Here is a 22,501-nt window from a genome sequence, read left to right as displayed (position 1 = left end):
GGGACCCGAACCACATCTCCTGACTCCCGGTGAAGAGGCCATCGTACTTCCCGTGGTAGCTGACGGGCTGGTGCCCAGTCGCACGTTGGGGGCTCCCCGCGGTCGTGGGCCGCTCTCCTTTTCGGGAGGAACTCCCGCGAGGGTACCAGGGACACACTGTAGGCCGGCCCTTTCGCTGACATGCTTGTCTTCCACGAGTGCTCCGGACACGTCGTCTTGAGTGTCCTGTGTGGACGCAGGCGTGAGGGTGACTTGCCCCGGGTCCTGTGCCACCGGCCTCCGCCCTGTATTCAGATGGGGCTTGCTTTCTGTGAGTCCCTGCTGCCCGCCGATGGCGGGGGAAGCGTTCGCATCACATTGCTTCTTCTCAGGCTTGAAGCACTTCCCCGAAGCCGGGATCCACTACGTGGACGGCGTGACGGGAGACGGGAGGCCCCTGGACGTGGAGCTTAGCGGCAGCTGCAGCGTGGAGAAGTTTTACGAGGACCCGAGAAGTAACGACGGCAACAGCTACCGCCTGCAGTCCTGGCTGTACGCCAGCCGCCTCCTGCAGTACGCGGACGCCCTGGAGCACTTGCTGAGCACGGGTACGGTGTCCGGGCGGCGCTCGGGCGTGTCCTGCACGTGAACCCCTTCTGGAATCGCCATTGTAGACTGCCACGAAGCAGAGCTTTTCTTTAAGGGCGTTTGGGGAGGCAGGTTCTGTCTTTTTAACAGGATCATAAATTCCCCGAGACCCACGCTGCTATTGCTTCGGAATGAAAGTCCCCGAACCGTGTTTCATTTTCGCGTGCCGGAGCGAGGGGTATGGATTGTGTGGAATTTCTGTGCCGCCAGTGTAGGCATGGCAGTGAAATGTTCAAAGCCGTGGAAGAAAGAGAGAGCCTCTAAAGGGCTGTGAGGAAGTGGAGTCAGACTCCTGCAGACGGAGCTGTGAGTCACACAGAGATGTGACACACAAAGTAAGCTCGTCCCTAGGGCCCAGAGATGGGCTGGGATCCGCCATCAGTCCACTGGGGAGCAGCGAAACCTGGAGGAAGGGCAGCGGTGGTGGAGGCAGAACACGCAAGGCCCCAAGGGCCCGGACGACTGGAAGGGGGGTGTGTTTCTGGAAGTCACTGGAAGCCGGCAAGAGATGGACGAGGACTGTATGTTGGGGCGGGTACCGTTTGCAGCCTGGGAGACCAGCAGCAGGGCTCAGGACATAAAGTTAGCACAGAGTGGGGTCCAATCCAGGAGGGACTGCGTTATCCCGGGCACCAGCAGCGTGGGTGACGCTCGGCCCCTACCCCAGCATGCTCTGAGAATCGGTAACAGACGCCGGGGTGCTTGGGCATAGCTCCCAAGCCTTGGCGGTGCTGAGTTCGCAGGTGGAGATGACGTGTGTGCACGTGAGAGGAGGGGGTGCAGATTGTATGAGCCTTGTGTCCGCCTCTTACGACAGTGATGGCCACGCCCGGTCGCCAGTTACCTGGTGAGCCATTTACAGACCGCTCAGCTGCCGCCTGGAGGGTCTGCTTCGTGGGGTGTGAGGATGAGAAGGTACAGCATGTTTGACGGGGACCCCAGGTGACTGACAGAACTGGTTTGCAAAGCGGCATTTGGGAACCACTGCCAGGAGGGTTCCACGTATATGACACAGGCCAGGAGGTGCAGGATTCACTCTTGACCGAAACGGTTACAGAGGAGTCTAATTTTTGTCTTGGGTGTTCAGAACATCCTTAGTGGTACTTTTCCTTCTATGAACGGAAGCCCTGATTTTCGTTGGTGCTGCTTCTAAGAAAAGATGCGGTCACCTCGTGATGTTCTGTACCAGGACCTGGCTCACGGGAACTGGTTGGTGGCTTGGGATTAACGCTGACACTTGGCTCATTCCAGATTCTTTCTGAAGCATACTTCACCTCTTGGGACTCTCCCTTTCTTAAAGTTTAGAAGAATCACTTTAAACAAAAACTTACTCGTCTCTGTCTGTGTTGTACTAACCGTTAAGTGTTTTGTGAGTGCCCGTTGCGTGAGGTGCATTCTAGGAGCTGGGGTTCAGAAAGTGAAGCCCGCACCCTCCCGGAGCTTACGTTTTCCTGGGGAGATGAACAGTAAATGCGGGGGCGTTCAGTGCCACGTCAGGTCGTGAGAAGCTGAGGAGGGGTTTGCCGTGGGGCCGGGGCCCTGCTTGCAGGTGGGAAGGTTGGGGAAGGCCTCTGTCCTGGCACAGCTGGGCTGAGCCCGGGGGGACCGGTGCTCGGAGTGGCTGTAGTCACAGGAGGCCCCTGTGGCAGGAGTGCAGGGAGTGAGGCCGGAAGTGGACGGGATGAGGTCAGAGAAGTTGCCCGGGCAGGATGGGTTTTCCTCTGGAGGAGAGAGGAAGCCACTGGCAGATTTGAGCGGAGGAGTAACGCGGTCTGGCTTGAGTTTTGCAAATGCCCCTCTGTTGCTGTGAGAGCAGCCGGGGGCGAGCACGGACGCAGGGCCTACTTGGTGGCGGGGGCGGGAACCTTGCCAGCGGTGAGGATGCCTGGCTGCAGGGAGGCAGCTGCGGCGGAAAGGTCAGCTTCTGGATGTGCTTGGGAGGACGCCGGTGGTTTGCTGATGAACTGGGCCCGGGGGGAGAGCGGTGGGTGCCGCCGGGGTCTGGCAGAGCAGTCGGGGTGTGTCGGGATTGCAGTGAGCAGGTGGGGTGGGAAAGCTACGGAAGCTGTGAGGCACCTTCCTCGTAACTGGGGGTTTCTGCTGCAGCCGGCGGAATGAGATGAATGTTACGTTGCCCGAACCAGAAATGTTCTAGTTCTCGAAAACAGTCTCTCGCTTATGAGCACACATACGTACGTTTGAACGGTATGGTAGAGAACTTGTCTCTTTGTAAAGTGAAATTACTCGTCTCTGGGGCCTTGGGTTTTTATCTGTCTGAACTTTGGATTTTGTTTCCCTGTTTTTAAACAGGACAAGGTGTCGTATTGGAACGCTCCATCTTCAGCGACTTTGTTTTCTTGGACGCGATGTATAACCAAGGATTCATCCGGAAGCAGTGTGAGTCGGCGTTGCGCTCAGGCCTTCCTGGACACGCGGCGTAGCTTCGTGAAGGCTCCGGTAGACTCCCCACGCGGCCCCTGCTCTTTCCGGCACGTCTGTTAGGCAGCCGGATAGAAGCTAGTACCCGTTAAATTTCCGCAGGAGAAAAGCGGGTTCCTTCCACCCTCTCTTCCTCCTAAATTCCCATCTCCCAGTGGAAGCAGGGAAGCGTTCTGGATCCTTGAACAGCTCAGCTCCCGGATTCCACCCAACCTTCCTGAGCTGCCCCGACCCTCTTCGGTCTTGCAGGATACCGCAGCCACTGTCTCTGATCTGTGCTTTAATTTCCTTGAACTGGCCAGTTTTTTAGTGTATTATCTTGTTCTCAATCGGGATGTCTTCTTTTTCTTGTGGCTGCACCTGCATGTCAGCGACACCATCATCCTTTCCCTCTGTCTGATGTGCTGCCGGCCTGCCGCGTCCAGGGACGGTAGCCCCGGTAGGGTGTTGTGGAAGGTCTGACGGTGGCAGACGGACAGGAGTAAAGGCCTCTCCTGAGCCTGGTGGCCTGACTGAGCGGTTATGGAACCACGTCAGGGTGGGGCCGGGACGTGTAGGTAGGAGTGCGCCAGGGCGGGGCCGGGAGAGCCTGTGCCGTCTGCCTGTGGCCGTGTCCACCTGAGCGCTCGGCTGGCTGGGGCGGTGGTGGCTCACGCCTGGAGGGCAGAGCGAGAGCGCTCGGTGAGTGACTGTGGAGAGCGAAGCAGGCCAGGAGACGGCCCGGGATTGAGGCGCCCGGCCGTTGGTCCGCCTGCCCGTTCTGCGGTTGGGGTGCCCGCCTGTGCTCGCGGGAGGGGCCGCGGCGCCCTTGCTTCTGGCCATGGACCTCACAGGCTATCCGAGCAGCGGCTGCGGGCAGTCAGACAGCCTTTCTGGGACGTGGGCTGCGTGCCGGGCTTCGTTTTAGGCGTCGGGGATCTGGGGCGAGGAGACGGGGAAGCTCTTGCCGTCCTGGCCAGGGCGGGGCCGGCATTGAAGCAACGTGGACGCCGTTACTCCGGGACCCTGTGGAAGCGCCCAGAACTCTGGCTGGGAGACGGGGTGCAGTCCGCCACGGCGTCCTGGATGAGCCCAGAGCAGTCTGGCAGCAGGGCAGCGGGTGAGCGAGGTGCAGCGTGGCAGGGAGGCCAGCGCGGGCGGAGGACGGCCCAGGAGAGGCAGGTAGGGCGGGAGGAGGGGAGGCTCGCGCCCTGGCCGGGGGGGGGGGCTTGGCTGTTTCCTGAAAGTGGCGAGGAGCCACCCAAGGTGTCGGGTGTGGGAAGGATGTGGTTGCGTTGCGTTCGTTCGTCTGAAGTACGTGTTCGGTGAGGGGACATCCAAGGACAGGAGGCCAGAGGTGGGGATGTCAGAGCAGGATGCCACGCCGACACCACAGCGGGCAGGGCGCGGACCCGGCTGGGCAGGGCGGGGCAGGGGCAGGCCCGGCGACCGGCCTTGTGAGGAGGAGGCCGGGGAGTAACTGGGCTCAGCAGGCTCCTTGCCACGTGAAGAGGACGGGGCGCGGCAGCGGGCCGAGGAGCAGGTGTCCCACACGGGCGTGTGAGCTGGGGACCCCTGAGGTGGCCAGGTGGTTGCGTGTCCCAGACGCGGCCTGGGGGATTGACGCGGACAGAGGATGCGCTTGTCCCGGGAGAGTCGGGAGAGGGAGTGAGGACTGAGGCCAGGGTCCTTGGGGCTGGCTTCCGGCTCTCTGGGGAGGGAAGCCCCCTGCGGAATCGCACCCAGACGGGGTCGGTGAGGGTGGCAGGGGCACGGTCGTCACCGAGTGTGTGGGATCTCGTGGGACGGGAGCGGAGAAGTGACCCGGGGTGGGGGGCAGTGGCTTTTGTGAGAGTCAGTTCTGTGTTGGGCTGGGAGAACAGATTACTTTGGGGTAGACGGCGCACGCACAGCCAGGTGTAGGGTCCCCTCAGCCGTGGGGACTCCCAGAACACGCCCAAGGAGAGGCACTTGGCGGAGGAAGCGGGAGAACGGACGTCTTGCCTGGGGGTGGGCAGGACCAGACAGGAAGCCGGGATGAGGCCGAGTGTTAGAACGGTGCCCACAGTCCCGTGAGGCTGGGTCACTTACTTGGAGTGTACCACCGTCGTAGCCTGTCCCTCCGGTCCTGACCCTTGTGACCTTGGGTCAGAGGTCCGCCTGAATCACCCCCAAAGCAGGCGTCGCTAGCAGTGGTCACCGGGACTTTTCTCTACAGCAAAGTAGTTGTCTTTCTGTGGCTCTTCGTGTGATCGCTTCTGGAAGTTTCTACCATGTGAAAATCTGCAGATGGTCGTTTCTTGACATTGCTGCTGTGGCGGGTGAGGGTGGTGGTTTCGTTCCAGCGACCCAGAATGTGCTCTGGCTGCCTTTCCAGTGGCGTCATTGTGCGCCAGAGGACGTCCAGGTGCAGGGTGTTCTTGGAAACGGCGCGGATGGGGTTCGGCACCACCGGCCGTGCGTGGCTGTTGTGCGTACGGCTTGCTCGGTACGGCGACAGCTTCAGGAGGATTTCCCCCAGCCTTCACTGCTTGCTGCTTTGTTTTCTCATTACTAAATCTGCTTCAGAAGGTCGGTCTGCGTAGCTGATTAAATTTACTAAAGTAGGTTGAACCCGAGTACATGTAATCAGATGTTTTTCAGTTGAGTTTTTTGAAAAGTAAAGTATGTACGAGACTTCCACAATGTGGACACTCGTGGGTGACAGACGTGTCCCGCTCGTGTGTGGCAGGTGTGGAGCACTACAACGAGGTGAAGAAGGTCACCGCCTCTGAGTACCTGCCTCCCCACGTGGTCATCTACATCGACGTGCCGGTTCCGGAGATCCAGAGTCGGATTCAGAAGAAAGGAAATGTAACCAGCTCTTAAATTCAAGACCCCGCTCGTTTTGCGTGTCCTCGTTGTTGCGGTGCCAGTGCTCACGGCACTTTGCTGAGTCGCCACCTTCCTTCACGGAGCCGGGCGGCACCCACAGCGGAGCCCCCAGAGGGTGGGCCCTCGTGCGGTGGATGGAGGGGGGTCCCGGCGCAGTCACTGCTCTCCACCGGAGCCCCGCGGTCCCTGGCCCCATCTCTCTGTCGTCCCCTGTCCCCTAAAGCACGCTGTGAGGCCGGGTCAGTGTCCTGACCACTTCCCTGGGCCCTGCACCTTTCTGTTCTCTCGCGGGGTCTCCGTGCCCCGGTGTCTGGGCAGACCGAGTGTCGCTTCAACACCTCTCAGTGCTTCACTCCCGTCGAGCCCTGTCCCCGTGTTCCTGCCTGCTGAGCCTGCAGCGGCTGAGCAGCGAGGTCCACGCACGTGGTGCCGGCCGAGACTCGGTTAGGCAGCCTGGACACTGCAGACTGAAGGTGCCCACCGGCCGTGTGGGCGTGATGCGGGGGACAGAGGTCGTGAAGACCGTCACCGCCCTTAGGATGGTTCTTGGGAAGCACTGCTCCCACTTAGGGTATTTGTTCCTGACACGTGGTGACAGTGTAGAGTTGTGTGAGGGGGGACGCGCAGGCAGTGTATCAGGCGGAGGTAAATGCCACGAAGAAACCAGGGAACGACGATGTGATTTGACCGCAGCGTGGCTGAACTGGAAGAGGTCTTAAATTCTGAAGCTTGCTGCTCGTGATTGGCGTTTTCGGTTTCCGAATTTGGCTTAGCACACTTGGAGGTGATAGGGGGGTGAGAGGTGGAGAAGTGGGAGCGGGCTGGGTGTGTGAGCGGCGGGGAAGTGAGAAGGACGGAGGGAGTGGGTGGCGGAGATGGGGGTGAGGGGTTCGGGGAGAGGTGGGCTGGTCCTCCTGTCTTGGGCGCGCAGCGGAGCGGGCAAGCCAGGCCCGGTGTGTGTGCACGCATGCTCACCGTGTTCTGAGCCTGTTCGAAGCACGCGTCTGAAGGCCTGTGCAAGGTCATGCTGTGGGTTCCCTGGGCAAACGGGTTAATCCTGACCGATACCGAGGTCCCTTTTCCGTCGTCCCTACGACACCCACAAGTTGTTCCCAGAAAACCGTGTTTGTTGCTTGTTTTCACGTTTTACACGTGCACAAGTAAAAGAAAGAGACGCCTAAATGTTTCACGCTTGTTTTTTTCTTCTTTTGCTTAGCCACACGAAATGAAGGTCACCTCGGCCTATCTGCAGGACATCGAGAACGCCTACAAGAAAACCTTCCTGCCTGAGATGAGGTGAGCCAGGCGCACGATTCACACGTCTTCACACGCGGCTCCCCGTGCGCCGCAGCCCGGGGGGTTCACTCTCACCACGGTGGGTGTTGTGCGGCACGTTGCGCACTGAGGTTTGCGAGGGAGCAGGACAGCACACGTTCCAGCTTGATCTGGTGGGGTCTTGTTGTTTCTTGGCTTGCTTGTTTCGTCCATCTTCTTTGTTTTACTTCTGAAATCACGGCAAGCCGGAAGCAGACCCTTGCTGTGTTTCACGATAGGCGATAGGGTGTGAGCATCAGAGGACTCCTCTGACACCTGAGCTGGCAGCTGGATGTTCATGTCTACCCAGGGTTGCTCGGCAGTGCCCCCTGCTGGTACAGAAAATTCAGGAGGATAAACAATCCCTACGGGTTCTAAGAGTTCTTCTGAAAGGTCATTTGGATTAAATGAAATCCCACCAAACCCTCCTGTTTCTCTCTTTTCTCCTGTTCTCTTCCTTTCCTGAAGGCGCAAAGTGAATGTGTTTCCGCCCCCTCCATGTGGCCCATCCTCGTGTGGTCCTTGGCCGCATCGTGGGGAAGGGGGTCGCGGGCCTCCCTCGCGTCCCGCCAGAATTGGGTTGTTTGATGCTTTCACTGAAGGTTCCTAGCAGTATTTCTTAAACTTTCTGAAACTTAACCCTCTTGGTACCTAAAAATCTCATGCCTTTAAGATTTCAGAGTGTAAAATTATGAATAAAAACTGTGGTAGCTTCGGAAGAAAAATTTGGTTTTTAAGTTGAAAACTAATTTTTTTAAGCGTGAGCATCGATGCTTACGCCGCGGCCGTCTTGTGACAGGCTCCTTTCTAGCAGCGGTACAGAGGGTTGAGCTGCGGGCCCCCTTCGTCCCGTCCTGCTGCTCTGTTTGTAAGACCAGAGGTGCAGAAGCACCTCGGTTTTGTAAACCTGCGCCAGGGCAGCGTGTGGAGGTGTGTGAAGAGGCAGAGGGAGACGGTGGACCGCAGCGCGTCGGTTCCGGAAATGCCTCTGGAACATCTTTGGCTGCAAAACAACTGAGAACGGCAGTCCTGGCCCCAGTTGTTCCCCGCGGATTTTCCCGTAGAACTTCGGCTCATAATGCCTGAATCCTGCTGCAGTCGGGAGGGGATTTCCTTTCACTCGGTGGTTATTTTGAAGGCCGTCTCCTTGAGGGCTTCCAGATCACAAAGTGTGTCCGGCCGCCCCCTAAGTGTCCACGGCGTGGTTTGGCATCCCGTACTTGCTTTGTCCTGGGACCCCCTCCTGGGGCCGCACGTGCCACGCTCGACAGCTCACGTGTGCCCCTCCCGGGTCCAGGCAGGTGCCGCTTTCCCCGGCGTCTGGCACGCTTCCCTCCGGTGGCACCAGAGCCCGGGGCAGGGCAGAGCAGAGCACACACCCTCCTGGGCCGGGGCGGCCGTACGGCGTCGGGCTGTGCGGGCCTCGTGGATCGCTCACGGGGTCTGCACGTCGTCGCCCGGTGCTAGCGTAACGGTTCCTCAGGGTGGGTTTTTACCCATCTCGGTCACGGACCCGGAGCCGCAGGAAGCCGCCGAGGCACACGGCGCACGCGCCTCGGGCCAGCGCGCTGAGCTGGCTGAGTTTACACACGGCGTCGCAAACGCTGTCCCAGGCCCACCGGCGACCGCTCCTCCTCCCCGGCGTCCTTGCCCGCGGTCCATTTTCCGAGACGCAGGTCGGGGTGCTTCCCGCCTCACCGAGAGGCCCCAGCGTGGCGCTCAGGGACCTCGGGAGCCAGCCGCGCTGAGGTGAGGCGTTCTGGTGGGCAGGGCTGTGTTCTTGGGACTTGACCTGGGGCCTCGGGGCCTTTGCTAAGTCCGGGTAGGAGCGTGCCACCCCCGATGAGAAACAGAGAGTCACGCTCTCGGGGGACGAGCTCTACCTCTTGGTCCTGCTGTGATGTCTGTGTGCCCTGTCTTCTGAACAGATACGGCCTGTGCATTGTCCTGGCTCAAGCCATGTGGGTTTATGGGAGCCACTTAAGTTGGAGGCCATTTGTCACAGTGAACACGTACGTGAGTTTTCTGTGCAGTCTGCCTTATGTTAAGTGTTCACAGGCTCAGGTCACAGTGCAGCGAGGGACGTACGTGACTCCCAAGGTGTTCTCTTAGAAATTCACTGGACCTTGACTGGAACCACAAGTTTTATGTAAAACTTTAAGCAATCTACGACAAGTAGGTTATCTAAAGTGTCTAAGCGTTCGTGACTTAGAATTTGTCACAGACTCAGAGTCTGGAGTTCTCTCTTGTCCAGCAAGAGAGCGGGCGCAGAATTAAATGCGAGAGAGGCTAATGTCCGGGAGGATATGTGTCTTGAGGAAGGGTCCTCCCTCCATATTTATTAGGATCAGAAGGCTCGCAAACGTGATGGACGTGCAGAAAGAGACAACGAAACGGCGATCGTCACCTCGTGTGTGTCGAAGCTATGTGGTGTTAGGGGTTTGGGTCAAAATCGTGGCTGCCCGAGCAAACTTGCCTAGGGGATAAGACAGATAGAGCATGCTACCTCAGGGTCAACACGACACTTTTTTTGCGAATTAGCTCCGGGCAGTTTCACCCTGCTCCATGGTCTGTAGCCTGTTTACGTGTTTACCTATTTTGGACCTTCCATCCTGTGAAAGCAGCTTTCCGTTCTCGTCCTCTGCTGGGGGTGCTTTGCCCTGTTGACCTAATCTCCGACGCTTTAGTCCTAAACCTTGTTAACACAAAGCTGCAAGCTCAGGGAATTCCTAAACTTACTCCCCACAAGAGTTCAGGAGGTGTTTTCCCACAGGAATGATTTTAGGTTTCCCGGGCATGTTCATTTGAAGTCATTTGGTTCAATATTATGTATTTACAGTGACTCACCTTGGAAGAGAACATTGTTAGAGTATCAGTAATTAAGCAATAAAATCAAAATTGCTTAAGAGAAATTTTTTTGAGCTCGAATGTCCGTATTTGAAGCAGAGTGGGTTTACCTGACTTGAGGGCAACTGCCGTCCGGGCTGGCTGTCCCGTCAGCTCTCCTCTCCCGAGCAGGCACGCAACGCTTCGCCGTGTTCTTACGTGTTGACCATGAAAGTGTGGGGAGCGTTGCAGCTCTCGTCAGGAGACACTGCTACCCACCACAGGAATACGTTTTCTGGCTTTGAGAACATTTATGCTTAAAATCATTGGAAGGCCTGTGTTTTGTCCTCCTTACCTTGATTATGAAACGTGTCGGAAATGAGCTTGCACCGTGGCTTGGCTTCACACGCTCGTGAGGAGGCCTTTATTCTGCTCTGTTTGTAAATGTTGCCACGACCGCTGGTGTCACAAGAGACACGGCAGGCACAGCGGTTCCCGAGACGGGGGGTGGGGTGGCCTGAGGGGGTCCGCCGGACGTGAGTTCGCTCCATAGGCCTTGAGGGTGTCTCCGAATCTCTGAGATCTCGGCCACCCTCCTGGTTCAGCCTCTCTTCACAGGCCGGTGGGAACGAGGGGCGGGCATGACCCGACGGCAGGATCCTCTGCCGTCTGTCGCTCTGTTACTGAGGCGTTTGGCACGGGACGCTGCTCGTTCTAGACACGCGGAGAATAAATGTCGGGTGTGTGGAGTCACACGAAAGATGGAGATGTTAGGTTATGAAATCGGCTCTGCGAGCCGTTTTCCGTTGACCGTCTGGAGTCGCCAGTTCTGCACGGGCGGGGACCCTGTCTCTGTCACCATGTACGCCCCACACGGTGCCTGCCACCAGCGGGGACTTAAGAGGTGGGCTCAGTTACGTGTGTCGAAGGTACATGTCACCGTGTTCCTGACGTCTCCCGTGCACGCTCGTCACAGCTAGGTCAAGGACGCCAGACCGCGTCGCCGTGTGAGGAAGAGCCGTGTTGTTTCCATGCCAGCCGCCCTCCCTTCCTCATCCAGGGTTGGTGACAACCTCTGTCTCCTACGCACTTGGTTTAATTCTGACTCGTGGGACTTGTCGAGGGAAAGGACTCCCCTCTGCGTGCCTTTCTCCTCGTAGGGACAGTGAGAGGCCGCGGGCCCCTGAGGAGGGGCTGCGTGCGTCAGGTTCTCCGCTTGGGGGCCGCTCTCCCTCCAGCCACAACGGCCAGTGCACCGAGGTTGTGTTTCTAGCTCTGTGGGGTCATTATCAACCTGCTTGTGGTTTCTGACCGTTTTGCCCGTCTTTGTGGCGATACAGGAAATGCAGTGACCTCGTTGCAGCAAGAAACACTTATCTAGTTGGAGGACGTCTTGGAGTGCGCCATGCAGGCTTACCTGCAATTTCAGTGCTTGGGGAGTTTTTTCTTACACTTGGAATGAATGTGAGTCCACAGTAATGATACGGATACAGACGCCTTCCCTGCACTAACTCTGCTCATTACACCGGTGACCTGTAGAAGGTGGCCAGCAGTTGGCGACGCTCGATGCCGTTGTGGAGGGTCGCACGTGGATTTCAGTTTGAGCGTAGCTCGTACATTCTTGGACTCTCTGTCAGCGGGAGGGTGCTGTGGTGTAGACGTCGAAAGAGAGAATGGCCTCGTTTACGCTGTGCAGATGATCCTTGGGAAATAGCAGTCTGTCCTTGACATCCTGCCGTCCCCTTTGCTGGATGGGGGTGAGACATTCCTGTGGTGACGGGCCGTCCAGTGGACCTCTGGTCTGGGCGGCCTTGCTGGCCTCTGGCCGGCGTTGGGGCGTCAGGTCTCCCACTGGCTGGTCTGGAGGTGGCGGTGGGGGCAGACTTCCCATCTGTGGCTCGTGGCGGTCCAGTCATCTCCTGGCTGGGCAGGTGGCAGTCAACGTGGCGGGGAGATAGGCAGAAGTGCTGGAAATGGCGCTGTCCCCGTCTGGGATCCAGTTGTGACTTTCCAGTGTCCAGACTCAGGCCAGGGACCGGGGGAGTGAGCTGCTCTGCCCTGCTGCGGGCCTGGGCTGACAAAGGTTATCCGGAGGGCCGGTTTGTCTCCTAGATTCTAGCAGCTCAAGTAACCTGTCCTTCCTCTTCCACCACATGGCCACTCTCTGTGCCCACGCCTCAGTGAGGCCCCGGGCACCTTCATCCTGTCCTGTAGCGAAACCCGTGGAGGTGACCCATGGACCCCGTCCCCCTTCGCCACTGGTCCTGGCGCCTGTGGGGTGGGGGTAAGATCGTCAGAAGGGAAGTCAGGAGACGCACCCGCTGTCCAGCCTAGAGCACGTTTCTGCTGCTAGTGGGTCCTCCTTAGCCGTTCAGACCATGTGAGCCAGCACGTGCCCAGTGTATCACCCTACCCTGTTCAAAGAATGGGAGGTTTCAGTGTTTGTGGTGATAGTTTTTAATGTTACGTATTCATTTGTGCATTAACGTAAGCTTGGAAAATTTACGTTGAATTCCATCTTGTTTTTTCTTGCAGGGAGAAGTGTGAGGTTTTACAGTATAGTGCAAGGGAAGCTCAAGATGTGGAAAAGGTAAGAAATCGGCCGAAAGTTTGTGATTATTCTTAAATTTGTTTCATGTGTAGGGTTCTTATAAATCATATAATCAGTTCATCTCCCACCAGTCTTAGCAATGTCTATATTTCATAAGGTTTTTAAAAGAGGTACTGAGCCAGCGTATCTCACTTCCCTGGTCATGAGATTTTGATTTTGATTTGAATAACTTAGTTTCTAGGATCTTAAAATTGTAGAAAATACATTAGTAAGTGCATTTTGTAAAATTCGAGTCAATCTCAGTGCAATGAGAACTTAATGAGTAATACCCAAAAACAGTGGAAAAAAATAATGCAGGAACATTTGCCTTCCCAAATAACAAAAACATATTACACAGTGATGGTAATGAAAGCCATGTGGCGTTAACACAAGAAGTGATAAATGGCTAAATGGAGCAGAGCAGAGAGTAGAGAAGCAGTTGCATGTGCGTGTGCTTGTGCGTGTGTGTGCGTGTGCATGTGAAGCTTTGGCAAAGGCAGTGCTTTAAGGGAAAACAAAACATGAAGTCGAAGAAAATGATTTCTTAAATGGTGTTGAAGCAGTTGATCATTCATTAGGCAAAAAGAAGGTCCCATGTTTTAGAAGTTAATCATGAAATACTAAAAGGCGAAACAAAAGGTACAAAAATTCTGGAAGAACAGGTTTTATGGTCTGGGGCTGAGGTACAGGTGGTGACATCAGACAGTACCGTGGAGTTGACCGCTGCAGAGACAACGGGCCCGGTCGGCTCTGGGCACGAGAGGAGGAGAGGGTTATGGAGTGAGGTCTTGTCCACGGAGAGGGGGACGCTCCCTTAGGGCCCGGGGCCGCATCCGAGTGCAGCTCCGGGCCAGCTCCAAGGACGGCACGTGGCCCACTCCGCTTGGACTGCCTGAGTTCTGTTGACTTTTGTCCCTGGGAGGCGGGTGTGTTTGTCGTAGGCGGTTTTACGCCTGGACGGACCCATCAGATGCCACGTGTCCGAGCAGAAGGTTGCATTTGCCCCTAAGACCGTGCCATGCTTTCAGTTTATAATTGGAAATACCCAAATTCCTGAGACTCAAGAGAGGACCCCGGGTGTGGCGTGGTTTGGGGAAAAGTGCATCTGAAAAGGTCGCCCCTCTGGGAGATCAGAGTACAGACTGAGGGTTTGGAGGCTGGGAACACAGATTGTTGGATCTCTTCAGGAAATGGATTAATTTTCTTGTTCTTTTGTTGCTTCCAGTGGCCAGGTCTTGTCTTCTAGAACGAAGTCCCGGGGGCGGGGGAGTCTGTCACGATCACTGTCTCCCCCGTCTTGAGGCTTTTTTTGTCCCGCGCCTCGTCTCCCGGCCCGACGTGTCATTTCTGCGCCACCCACGTGTCAGCGGGCCGGGCGTGCACACTGAGGGTCAGCGCTCAGTCCCATTTCTTCACCGAAGGCTGTCTGTCCAACTTCCTTTCTTTTTGACTTCCGTGGGGATTTTTCCTGCTAGGTGTTTCTGCCTTGCAACGTATTAAAACGTGACCTCGTTTAAATTTCCAAAATGGGCCTCTGCGTCAGGCTTGGAATCGTTTGTGTCGTAGGTGGTGGAGGACATCGAGTACCTCAAGTACGACAAGAGGCCGTGGCTGGAGCAGGATGACCGGACTCTTCACCACCTGCGGATGCTGTGAGTCCCACGCTGTTGGGAACCACCCAGACGGGGCGCGGGGCTGGGTCTTTGAGAATAGTCCACGGCCCTCGGTAGAGACTGACAGAACGTGAAGGAGTTGTGTTTCAAGTTAGGTGTTAACTGTGCCACCGGGAACGAGGTGTATTTCCTTTTTCCTTCAAACAGGCTCTTCCGTCCCTGAGTCGGACAGTTAATTAATTGATTGCCAATGTCAACTCGGCAGATCCTTGGCTGCTTCCGTGTGCCGAGCCCTGAGCCGGGTGTAGAGGGTTCAGAATCAAATAGTAGTCTTGCTTTCATCTCCGGTGGGCACTTTGTCCTCCAGCTCCAGGCAGAGGATGGTGGGGACGCGGCCGTGCGTCCCGCTACCGCTCAGCTTGCCAGACAGCCCGACCCTCGCAGACACACAGCAGAGGGCCTTCTCCTGCTGGTGCCCTGGCGTCCTCAGGGCACCACTCCCTTCAGGTCAGGCCAGCTGTGTCAAGACCGCAGACGTCACGTGCGTGGAGCCGTTGTCACATTTCTGTGCCACGGAATGAGTTTCTCGGTCAGGGCCACGTGGTGCAGATGACCCTGTGAGTGCCCTGGGGCTGCTGTAGCGAGACACCACCCACTGGGGGCGCTGCACACAACGGAGGCTGCTTCTCCCGGTTCTGGAGTCCGGAAGTCCAGAGTCCGGGTTGCTGCCAGGGCGCCCTCCTCTGCGGGTTCTAGGAAGACTCCTTCCCACCCTTCAGCTTCTGGTGGCCTCCGGCCATCCTGGGCTTTCCTGGGCAGGTGTCTGCGTCACTCCCACTCTGCCTCTGTCTTCACGTGACCTTCCTCCCTGTGCGTCTGTGTCTTGCCTACATTTCTCTCTTCCTGTCGGTTCACCAGTCACGGGAGGAGGATCCATGCCAGTGCCCTGGGATCACATGTTAACTTAATCTCTGCAAAGGCTCTTTCCAAATAAGATCACGCTCACAGGTTCCAAGTGGACATGAATTTGGGGGGGACACTATTCAACCCAGTACACCATGTGTTTTAAGGGTCCCTAAGCCCGACTGCACACTTGGAAACTCACTGCAAAGACTCAGGAGTCTCTGTATGGAGTTGTACTCACGGCCGGGGTCACAGGGAGTTAGCAGGTGCACGGCTGGGCAGTGAGGAAGAACCATGGCCAATCTGGAGCCGTCCACGCCCCGGCTTTCGATGCTCCCTCCCTGCCATGAGGGACGTGCCAAAGGTGCTACTTTGTTCAGGAAAAGGCAGTAACACGTGGGCAGGATCTCTGCCCACGAAGCCCACTGGACATCAGTGCCCAGTGTGTTTTGGGGCACTGGTCATGTTGGCACCTTCTGCCTTAGCAGCTACTCAAGGCCTGACCTCCAGGCAAAAGGCCCATGTAAATCCCATCGTACCTTGGTGCGTAGGGTTCAGTGCCCCGGCCTCGGGGCGCTGTTTGGAAACAGAGCTTTCAGGCGTGCTCTGTTTATGACAGCGGAAGGGATTCCATGCGCACATGAACTGGGCTTCTCACAGAAACGTCTCGGGCGGGAAGGCAAATCTGAACCCAGCAAGTGGAAGTTTCTTGTGAGGGCCGCTGGCTGCCCTCCATGATGGGGGGACCCCATGCTACCGACTTCCCTGTTTTGTCCCCCAGGACGAGCTATGCTGGGGGCTCAGCACTGGCCTTGCTGTGGCACGCTGGGCACACACGGTGGCGGGGCCACATCAGTTTTGAGGAGCGCCGGTCTCAGTGTTGAGCCCACGCGTAGCACCCGTCCTGCCCCGGTGACCAGTCTGCCCATCGGACTTGCTCCCGCGGAGCTGCGCCCCGAGCGCCAGACCTTCCCGTGTGTGCCGGGTAGTTTGCTGCGTTGCGGTTTCTTTTGTCTGATAGCTGGATGCAGCCCAGCGTCGGCACACGTGGAAGGGTGCCATCAGCTGTTCGCATCCTGTGCTTGAGGCGGGGTTACTTCTCGTGTGAAGCTACTGAGGTATTACGAGTAAGGTAACTTTTAATGGTTTTTGTTTTGTTTTTTCTTGTTTTGTGCTTCAGATGGAAAAAGTAGCAGCTCATGGGAAAGATCCCGTGGTTGTAGGGGTGGGGTTGACAGGGACAGGGAAGGAGGCTCCCCGGGGGAAGGCTGGGAGTGGCCACTGAAGGCCAGGCCTAGCGCTCCGTGGCGGTCCGTGCTCCTCACGCGGCTCGGGGCGAGCGGGGATGTGCCCTGGGCCTGTGGAAGCTCTCTGCCGGCCGCCCCGTCTTCATGGTGAGATGGGAAGTGGGCCAGCGGCCGTGAGCGCCAGTGAGGGTGCGGGCGCGGGGGGACACAGTGGAGGTTTGAGGAGGGAGGAAATGTCTCAGCCTCGGTGTGGGGAAGACCGTTGGGAGGACCCGCGAGAAACGTGCTGTCTGCGGCTGGTGGGGCAGCGGCCCTGACACCGAGCGGAGAGAGGGCTTTCCCGGCTGCTGCGGCCGTCCCTGGGCTGTAGGACCCTGCATGACAACGGGGTCGGGGTCTGGGGGTGAGTGGGAGAGAGGGCAGGAGAGCCGGGAGCGTACAGAAGTGAATGAGGGTCGTGGTGAGAACTTTGACTCGGGTGATGAGGCGGGTGAAGAACACTGAAATGACCGTCGGCCCCAGTGGGTCGGGGGTGGGAGCCACACCACTCACCATAGAGAGGGAGGAGGCCCAAGTCCAGGATCACCTGTGATTCCTGACCGTGGGTGGCAGGCTGTAAATGTGTGAGCTCATCTTTCTAAATACAGGTTATCTCGTATGTGTCTTTGTATTCTAGATTTTAACATCATAAGCATGTCCCTCTCTTAGTGAAAACTTAAAAATTTGATTTCTTGATGGCTGCTTGGGGATGCTGTTTGAACCCTTTGATGGAGATACAAGTCAGCGGTTGGCAAACTGTGGCCTGTGGACCAAATCCAGCCCTCAGCTGCCAAGAATCGTTCTTACATTTTTAAAGGATCGTGAGAGAAAACTGGTTTATGCCACAGAAACTCTTTGAAGCCCTCAGAGCCTGAAGTACTTACTGTCTGGGTTTACAAGTAAAGTTGGTCCGTTCCTGAGATGCTGCCCTAATCCACTTACCGTTTCTTTAATTTTGATTTTTCGGGTTGCTTTGATCCCTTCCTGTTCGTAATCAGCAAGCACGTTGCACATGTGTCTGTTCCACGCCGGGTGTAAAGGCGGAGGGACTGGGTGAGGTCGTGTGAACACAGCTTACAGCTCTCTCTCGCAGAACCGTTCTCCAGAAAAGGCGAGCCAGGCTGCACGCTCGACCGTCCCCCGGAGTCCTGGACGGACCGCGTAGTTGGAACAGACAGCAGACACGTGTGACTTTGACACCAAAGACGAGTGGTTGCTTTATTTTGCATTTTATGAACCCTGAACTTCAAACAGTTTGTATTTCGGTTGCCTGTTTGTCGTTTGTGAATTTTCTCTTCACGTTTATTGATCTTTTTAAAGAACCAGCTTTTTGTTTTCTTGAATTTCTCTGTTGTCTGTTTTCAGTCTGATTTCTGCTCTAGCTTTTATTATTCTTTTTTCACTCTGCTTCCTTCGAGGCTTCGGTCGTCTTTTCCCTGGTCTCCTGGGGCAGAGGCCTGGACGCTCAACTTCAGATCTCCCACGTGCACTCGGTGCTGGCAGCCTCCCTCTGCTGTGCCTGCACTTGTGGTCTGAGAACACACTGAGTTCTGCGAAGGCCTTTTATATGCTCAGGAACTTTTATATGCTCTGGATTCGTGCTCCGCTGGAGTGTGAGCACGGTGTGGATGGAATGTTCTGGAGATGTCAGGGAGAACGGGCGGTTCATCCACATCCCCGTGGCTTCTCTGCCTGTGGGTCTGTGGGCCGGTGAGGGGTGACCAGGTCTGTGGCCACAGGCGTGCAGGGGCGGGTGGGGGGGGGCGGGACGGGGGCCTCGGCGGGGTGCTCCCTTCTGCTCCCCACCACCCAGATGGCACCGTTGCCACGCACCAGCACCTCCCGGCACACCGTTGCTCTTCTTCCAGAGCAGGTGGTTGGTTGTCAGGGATATTTGTTGTGCGGATGAGAGTGGGGACTTTCAAGCTTTTTACTTGGAGCTAAAAACTGCAGTCTCTGGTTTTGAAAACTCTGGTTGAGTTTCTGTGTCGAGACGGTTGTATGTTCAGGTGTTTTTGTACATTTACCTCAGTGAGGTCACTTACCTCCTACATCATTCGGGGCCTTGCTGGAAACGCAGTGTCCTTTCTCTCAGCTGCTGCCTAGTGTCTCCGTGTAGGTCTGAGGCCTCGAGGCGTGAGCCTGAATCGCAGTCACGGTGTCAGCACTGTGTCCGGACGGTGTTCCGGAAGCGCTTTCCGATTCCACCGCACTCCTGTCTGGTGGGGGCCCTCCTCACTGTACAGGGGTCTGGCCCGCCCCCGGAGGCGACAGGGGCGTGGATGGGCTGACGCGACCCTGCCTGCGGTCGTGTGCACAGACCGTGCTGCCTTCCCTCCGCCCGGTGGCTCAGGCTTGGATCCTGGTGGGGCCGTCGCCTCTGCAGCCGGCATCCCGCTTGGACCCTCCTTTTCCTGGCCGGCTGCCTCGCCCCCGCCATACCCTAAGGGACGTGCTAGGGTCTGCGCTGTCTCCAGTGGTTTCTCTCCCTGCCCTTTTCTCTTGTGACTCCTGCTGCCTTGGCGGTTTGCCCCTTCGTTCTTGATCTTCATGCTGTGCTTAGTTATTTCTTCCCACTGCTTGTCCCGTGTGCACACGCCTAGCAGGTTAATTTTCATGAAAATGTCACCGTGACCCTGCATTCCCTTTCCTCAGAATCCTTCAGGGGCTTATCTTTGTCTTGTCATGAATCCACATTTAGTTTCTGGGAATCAGTTCAGAGTCCTTTTGATGTCCTTCTGCCTCTTCCTGAATCTTCTGTCTCCCCCACCGGCCCGGTAATTATCTACGAGTCCTAGCCTTCTTCTGAGCCTGGCTGTAGCCACCTTTCCCCCCCACCCCTGAGTACCTTCTCTTAACTTCAAAGTTTAACAGCCACGTGCTAGCTTGTGGATTTCTGTGTGATTCTTTTCAGTGTTAGCTACTGCTGGACACAGACGTGAAATACCACGTGAGGGAAGGTGGCTGTCCCGGTGTCCCCACCCCCTGTGGCTGGTGATGCGCTAGGGCCTCTTGACTTGTTCCACTGATAGCAGTGTCATTTTCTTTTTAACTTCACTTACTTATTTGGAGAGAATGAGCAGGGGAGAGGCAGGAAGAGAATCCTAAGCAGGCTCCGCGCTGTCGGCACAGAGCCCGACGCAGGAGTTAACCAACCCCCTGAATCGGGAGATCATGACCTGAGCCAAAATCAAGAGTCGGATGCTTAACTGACTGAGCCGCCCAGGCGCCCCCACGGTGCCATTGTCTAAACGTTATCTGGAATGTGTGTTAATTTGATTCCAGACTGTGTCCAAAATTGATGTCTTAAGACCATAATTTTAGTAGTTATTTAGTTGTGTTGTTATTGGAGCAGAGAAGGATTCAGTAATTCCCTTCAAGTTTACAGATTATAGCATTCAATTAACTGTTTTCATTTATTTTACTAAAAATGGCCTGTCCTCTCCTCCCAGTTTATTGTCCCCCTGCCCCTGACGCCCGGATATCTCATCACAGTGTACCATGGTAACTGTTTATTTTCATTTGAGCATCATTTCTTAATTTGGGGGAGTCCGGTGAAAATCACGACCGATTTTCTAAGTTAAGTGCCATAAACACGCCACTTAACCAGTCACACCCATTTTGTCTAGAACCTGACCAAATTACTGGTCTAGAGCCTTTTTGTTCCACGCCAGTTACGAATGCTGGTGTACGATCATGTGTGTGTGTGCTTATGCCGAGGGACCGCCACTGTCTTTTTCAACCTTGATGGCATTCTGTGTCCATACGCGTGGTCCGTGACTTACCGGCGCCTGCCTCTGCTGCTTTCATTCCCATGCTCGAGACCCCGGTCGCCAGGCATGGCTCCACGTGTGCAGGGCCCTGCTTCCCCAGAGCCGGGGCCTTCCCGCCCCCCCAGTTTGCCTCCTCATGGAGACTTCTGTTTCCTGTGACTCTAGGAGAAGGTCCTCATGGTAGGAAGTTTCAGTTACAGAGACTGTGGGGTATGAGTTTGGTATCAGAAGTGTAGCGTTCGGACAGAACTTTGCGGTTTGGGAGGGACTAACCAGTACCCTTTGGACATGTTTTAGGAGCAAGGGTAGACATTCTGTTGATTGGGAAACAGTTCGAGTCATAAAACATTATCTACGGTTCATTTTTTCTCTCTTTTCCTGCCTCACTCTTGTAGAGTGCGTGGCATGGCATCTTGTGTTGTAAATCAGGCTCGGGTACGCCCTCGCTTCTTCGGGCACTTTGGCTCATGATGTTAAGAGGTTATATTATCCTCAGCCAGTTTTTGAGTTCTCTTCAATTAGACTAAGTGCTTTGTGAACAGAATGTTTTCTGTCTCCTCTTTTTGCTCCCTGGGTCATAAAAGGTTTCCCGTGCCTCACTTCTCCTCCATCTGGAGTGAATCTGTGGTTGATTGGAGGTTACGACTCCTGGCGTTTGGTGGAGACGTGACACCGTGGGCTCTTCGTAACGGGTCCCCTTTAAGCTCACGGCGACAAGTGGACAGGCGCTTAGCCACGTTTCAGTGAGAACAGCGGCAGTGGGTATTTTTTTTAATGTTCCAAACCAGTTGGAAGCGTGTTTGCTCAAAGAGACACCGTTTTGGGGGCTTTCGTGTAAGCTCTCCTTCGGCCCGACGGAGCCTAGATGGCACTGTCGCTCTGTGTGCTGCGGACCAGCTCCCGGGCCAGGAAGGTCTTTCAGGGTTTCCAGAATGTTTCAGGTTTTTGGAACTTACTGAGAAAACCCAATCAAACTCCACCTTGATATCTGGTAGCATTTAAAAATACTAATTTCATTTTTAGTGTAAATTGTTTATTATGAGGTCACTTTAAAAATTATCCTTGTAAAATAAAAAGTAAGAATAATTCCACTTGTGTGAAAAATAAGGAGATGTGTACTTGGGCGTTATCTGCACGTGCTCACAAGGCCACACGTTCTGTGAGCAGCTCCCTGGGAGAGGTAAGAAATAGCTCTCCTCCTCCGAGCGTGTCTGTTGTGGCCACTTACGCAATCAGTGGATGTCCACGTAAATACACTTAGGAAGACTCCTCGGGTAATGTTTGCCGTTGGGTCATTATTAGTCCGTGTCTGAGTGACACAGTTTGTACTGGTGACACTCAGGCGCTGCCTTTTCCCACCGTCCACGTCCAGCCTGCTGCGGGTTCTCGGGGTGTGTGGTCCTCCACAGGGGAGGGCCTGGGGGCGCTGGGCTCGGGGTTCAAATTGGGTTGTTCTGGCGGTGGCGGTGTGCCCCGGGTGCCAGGGTGCCTAGGCCTTGGGTTTACATGGGCCTGGACTCTTTATCACAAAGTAGCTGAAGGCCAGATGCATTTGAAGAACTTCCATTTGGGCCATTATGGATAGAAACATCTTCTGCCATTATAACTCATTAATGGGAAAGTGGTCATTTAAAATAATTATTTCCTTGTTTTGAGCCCTTCAGAAAGGAGACTTTATTTAAGTGTTTCTTCCTAAAAGCCCTCAAAATGCTTTTCGCCTTCAAGGACGGTGGTCATATTCAGACTAAGTTTAATTTGAAATAAGCAGTTACAACACAATGTAAATGTTTTCGCAAAATAAAATAGTGAAACAAGGAGCGTTAGACCTTTATAGGCAAGGGTGCACCTGGCCGTCCTGCGTGTGGCTCCCCACCACGTGCTCCGGACCTGCCCATGGCATTGCTCTCCTGGAGTCTCTCAGGCAGAGAAGGAGGACGCTGCGTGGTGAATTTGGGGGAACTGGACTTCCTTGCCGCCTTTCCCTCGGGATTCACGAATTGTGTACGCTTTTAACAAGGGCACACTGCACGGCCCTGTTACAGATGGCGTTGGGTTTAGTTTTTTTTCTTTGGGCCATTCCTGTGTCTAAAGCACACCGTGGCTCCTTTTATGTGTCTCCCACACCTCCTCCATTCCCGAAAGGCCGTCCTCTGTGGCCTTTGAGCCTTTTGGAAGACTCTCCCTCAGGTTCTGAAGGTCATTTCAGAAGAGCAGGTGCACACAGACCACATGGTCTCTGAGGTGAAAGTTGGCTCCCAGAGGAATGCTGGGATGGAT

At 55.7% G+C, this 22,501-nt stretch overlaps 1 protein-coding gene across 1 annotated transcript in view; it reads left to right on the top strand.

The window, feature by feature from the left end:
* Positions 1–22,501, top strand: part of NDUFA10 (NADH:ubiquinone oxidoreductase subunit A10) — a 51,684-nt gene that overhangs the window by 4,075 nt on the left and 25,108 nt on the right. Inside the window, exons 3-8 of the mRNA XM_042995882.1 lie at positions 372–587; positions 2,938–3,024; positions 5,777–5,898; positions 7,136–7,215; positions 12,595–12,649; positions 14,216–14,301. Coding sequence (XP_042851816.1) covers positions 372–587; positions 2,938–3,024; positions 5,777–5,898; positions 7,136–7,215; positions 12,595–12,649; positions 14,216–14,301 — 646 coding nt within the window. The remainder of the gene's footprint in view (positions 1–371; positions 588–2,937; positions 3,025–5,776; positions 5,899–7,135; positions 7,216–12,594; positions 12,650–14,215; positions 14,302–22,501) is intronic.

The sequence above is a fragment of the Panthera tigris genome, chromosome C1 (genome assembly GCF_018350195.1).
Source record: "Panthera tigris isolate Pti1 chromosome C1, P.tigris_Pti1_mat1.1, whole genome shotgun sequence".
Taxonomy (NCBI): domain Eukaryota; kingdom Metazoa; phylum Chordata; class Mammalia; order Carnivora; family Felidae; genus Panthera; species Panthera tigris.
This window is presented reverse-complemented; position numbering and strand designations above follow the sequence as displayed.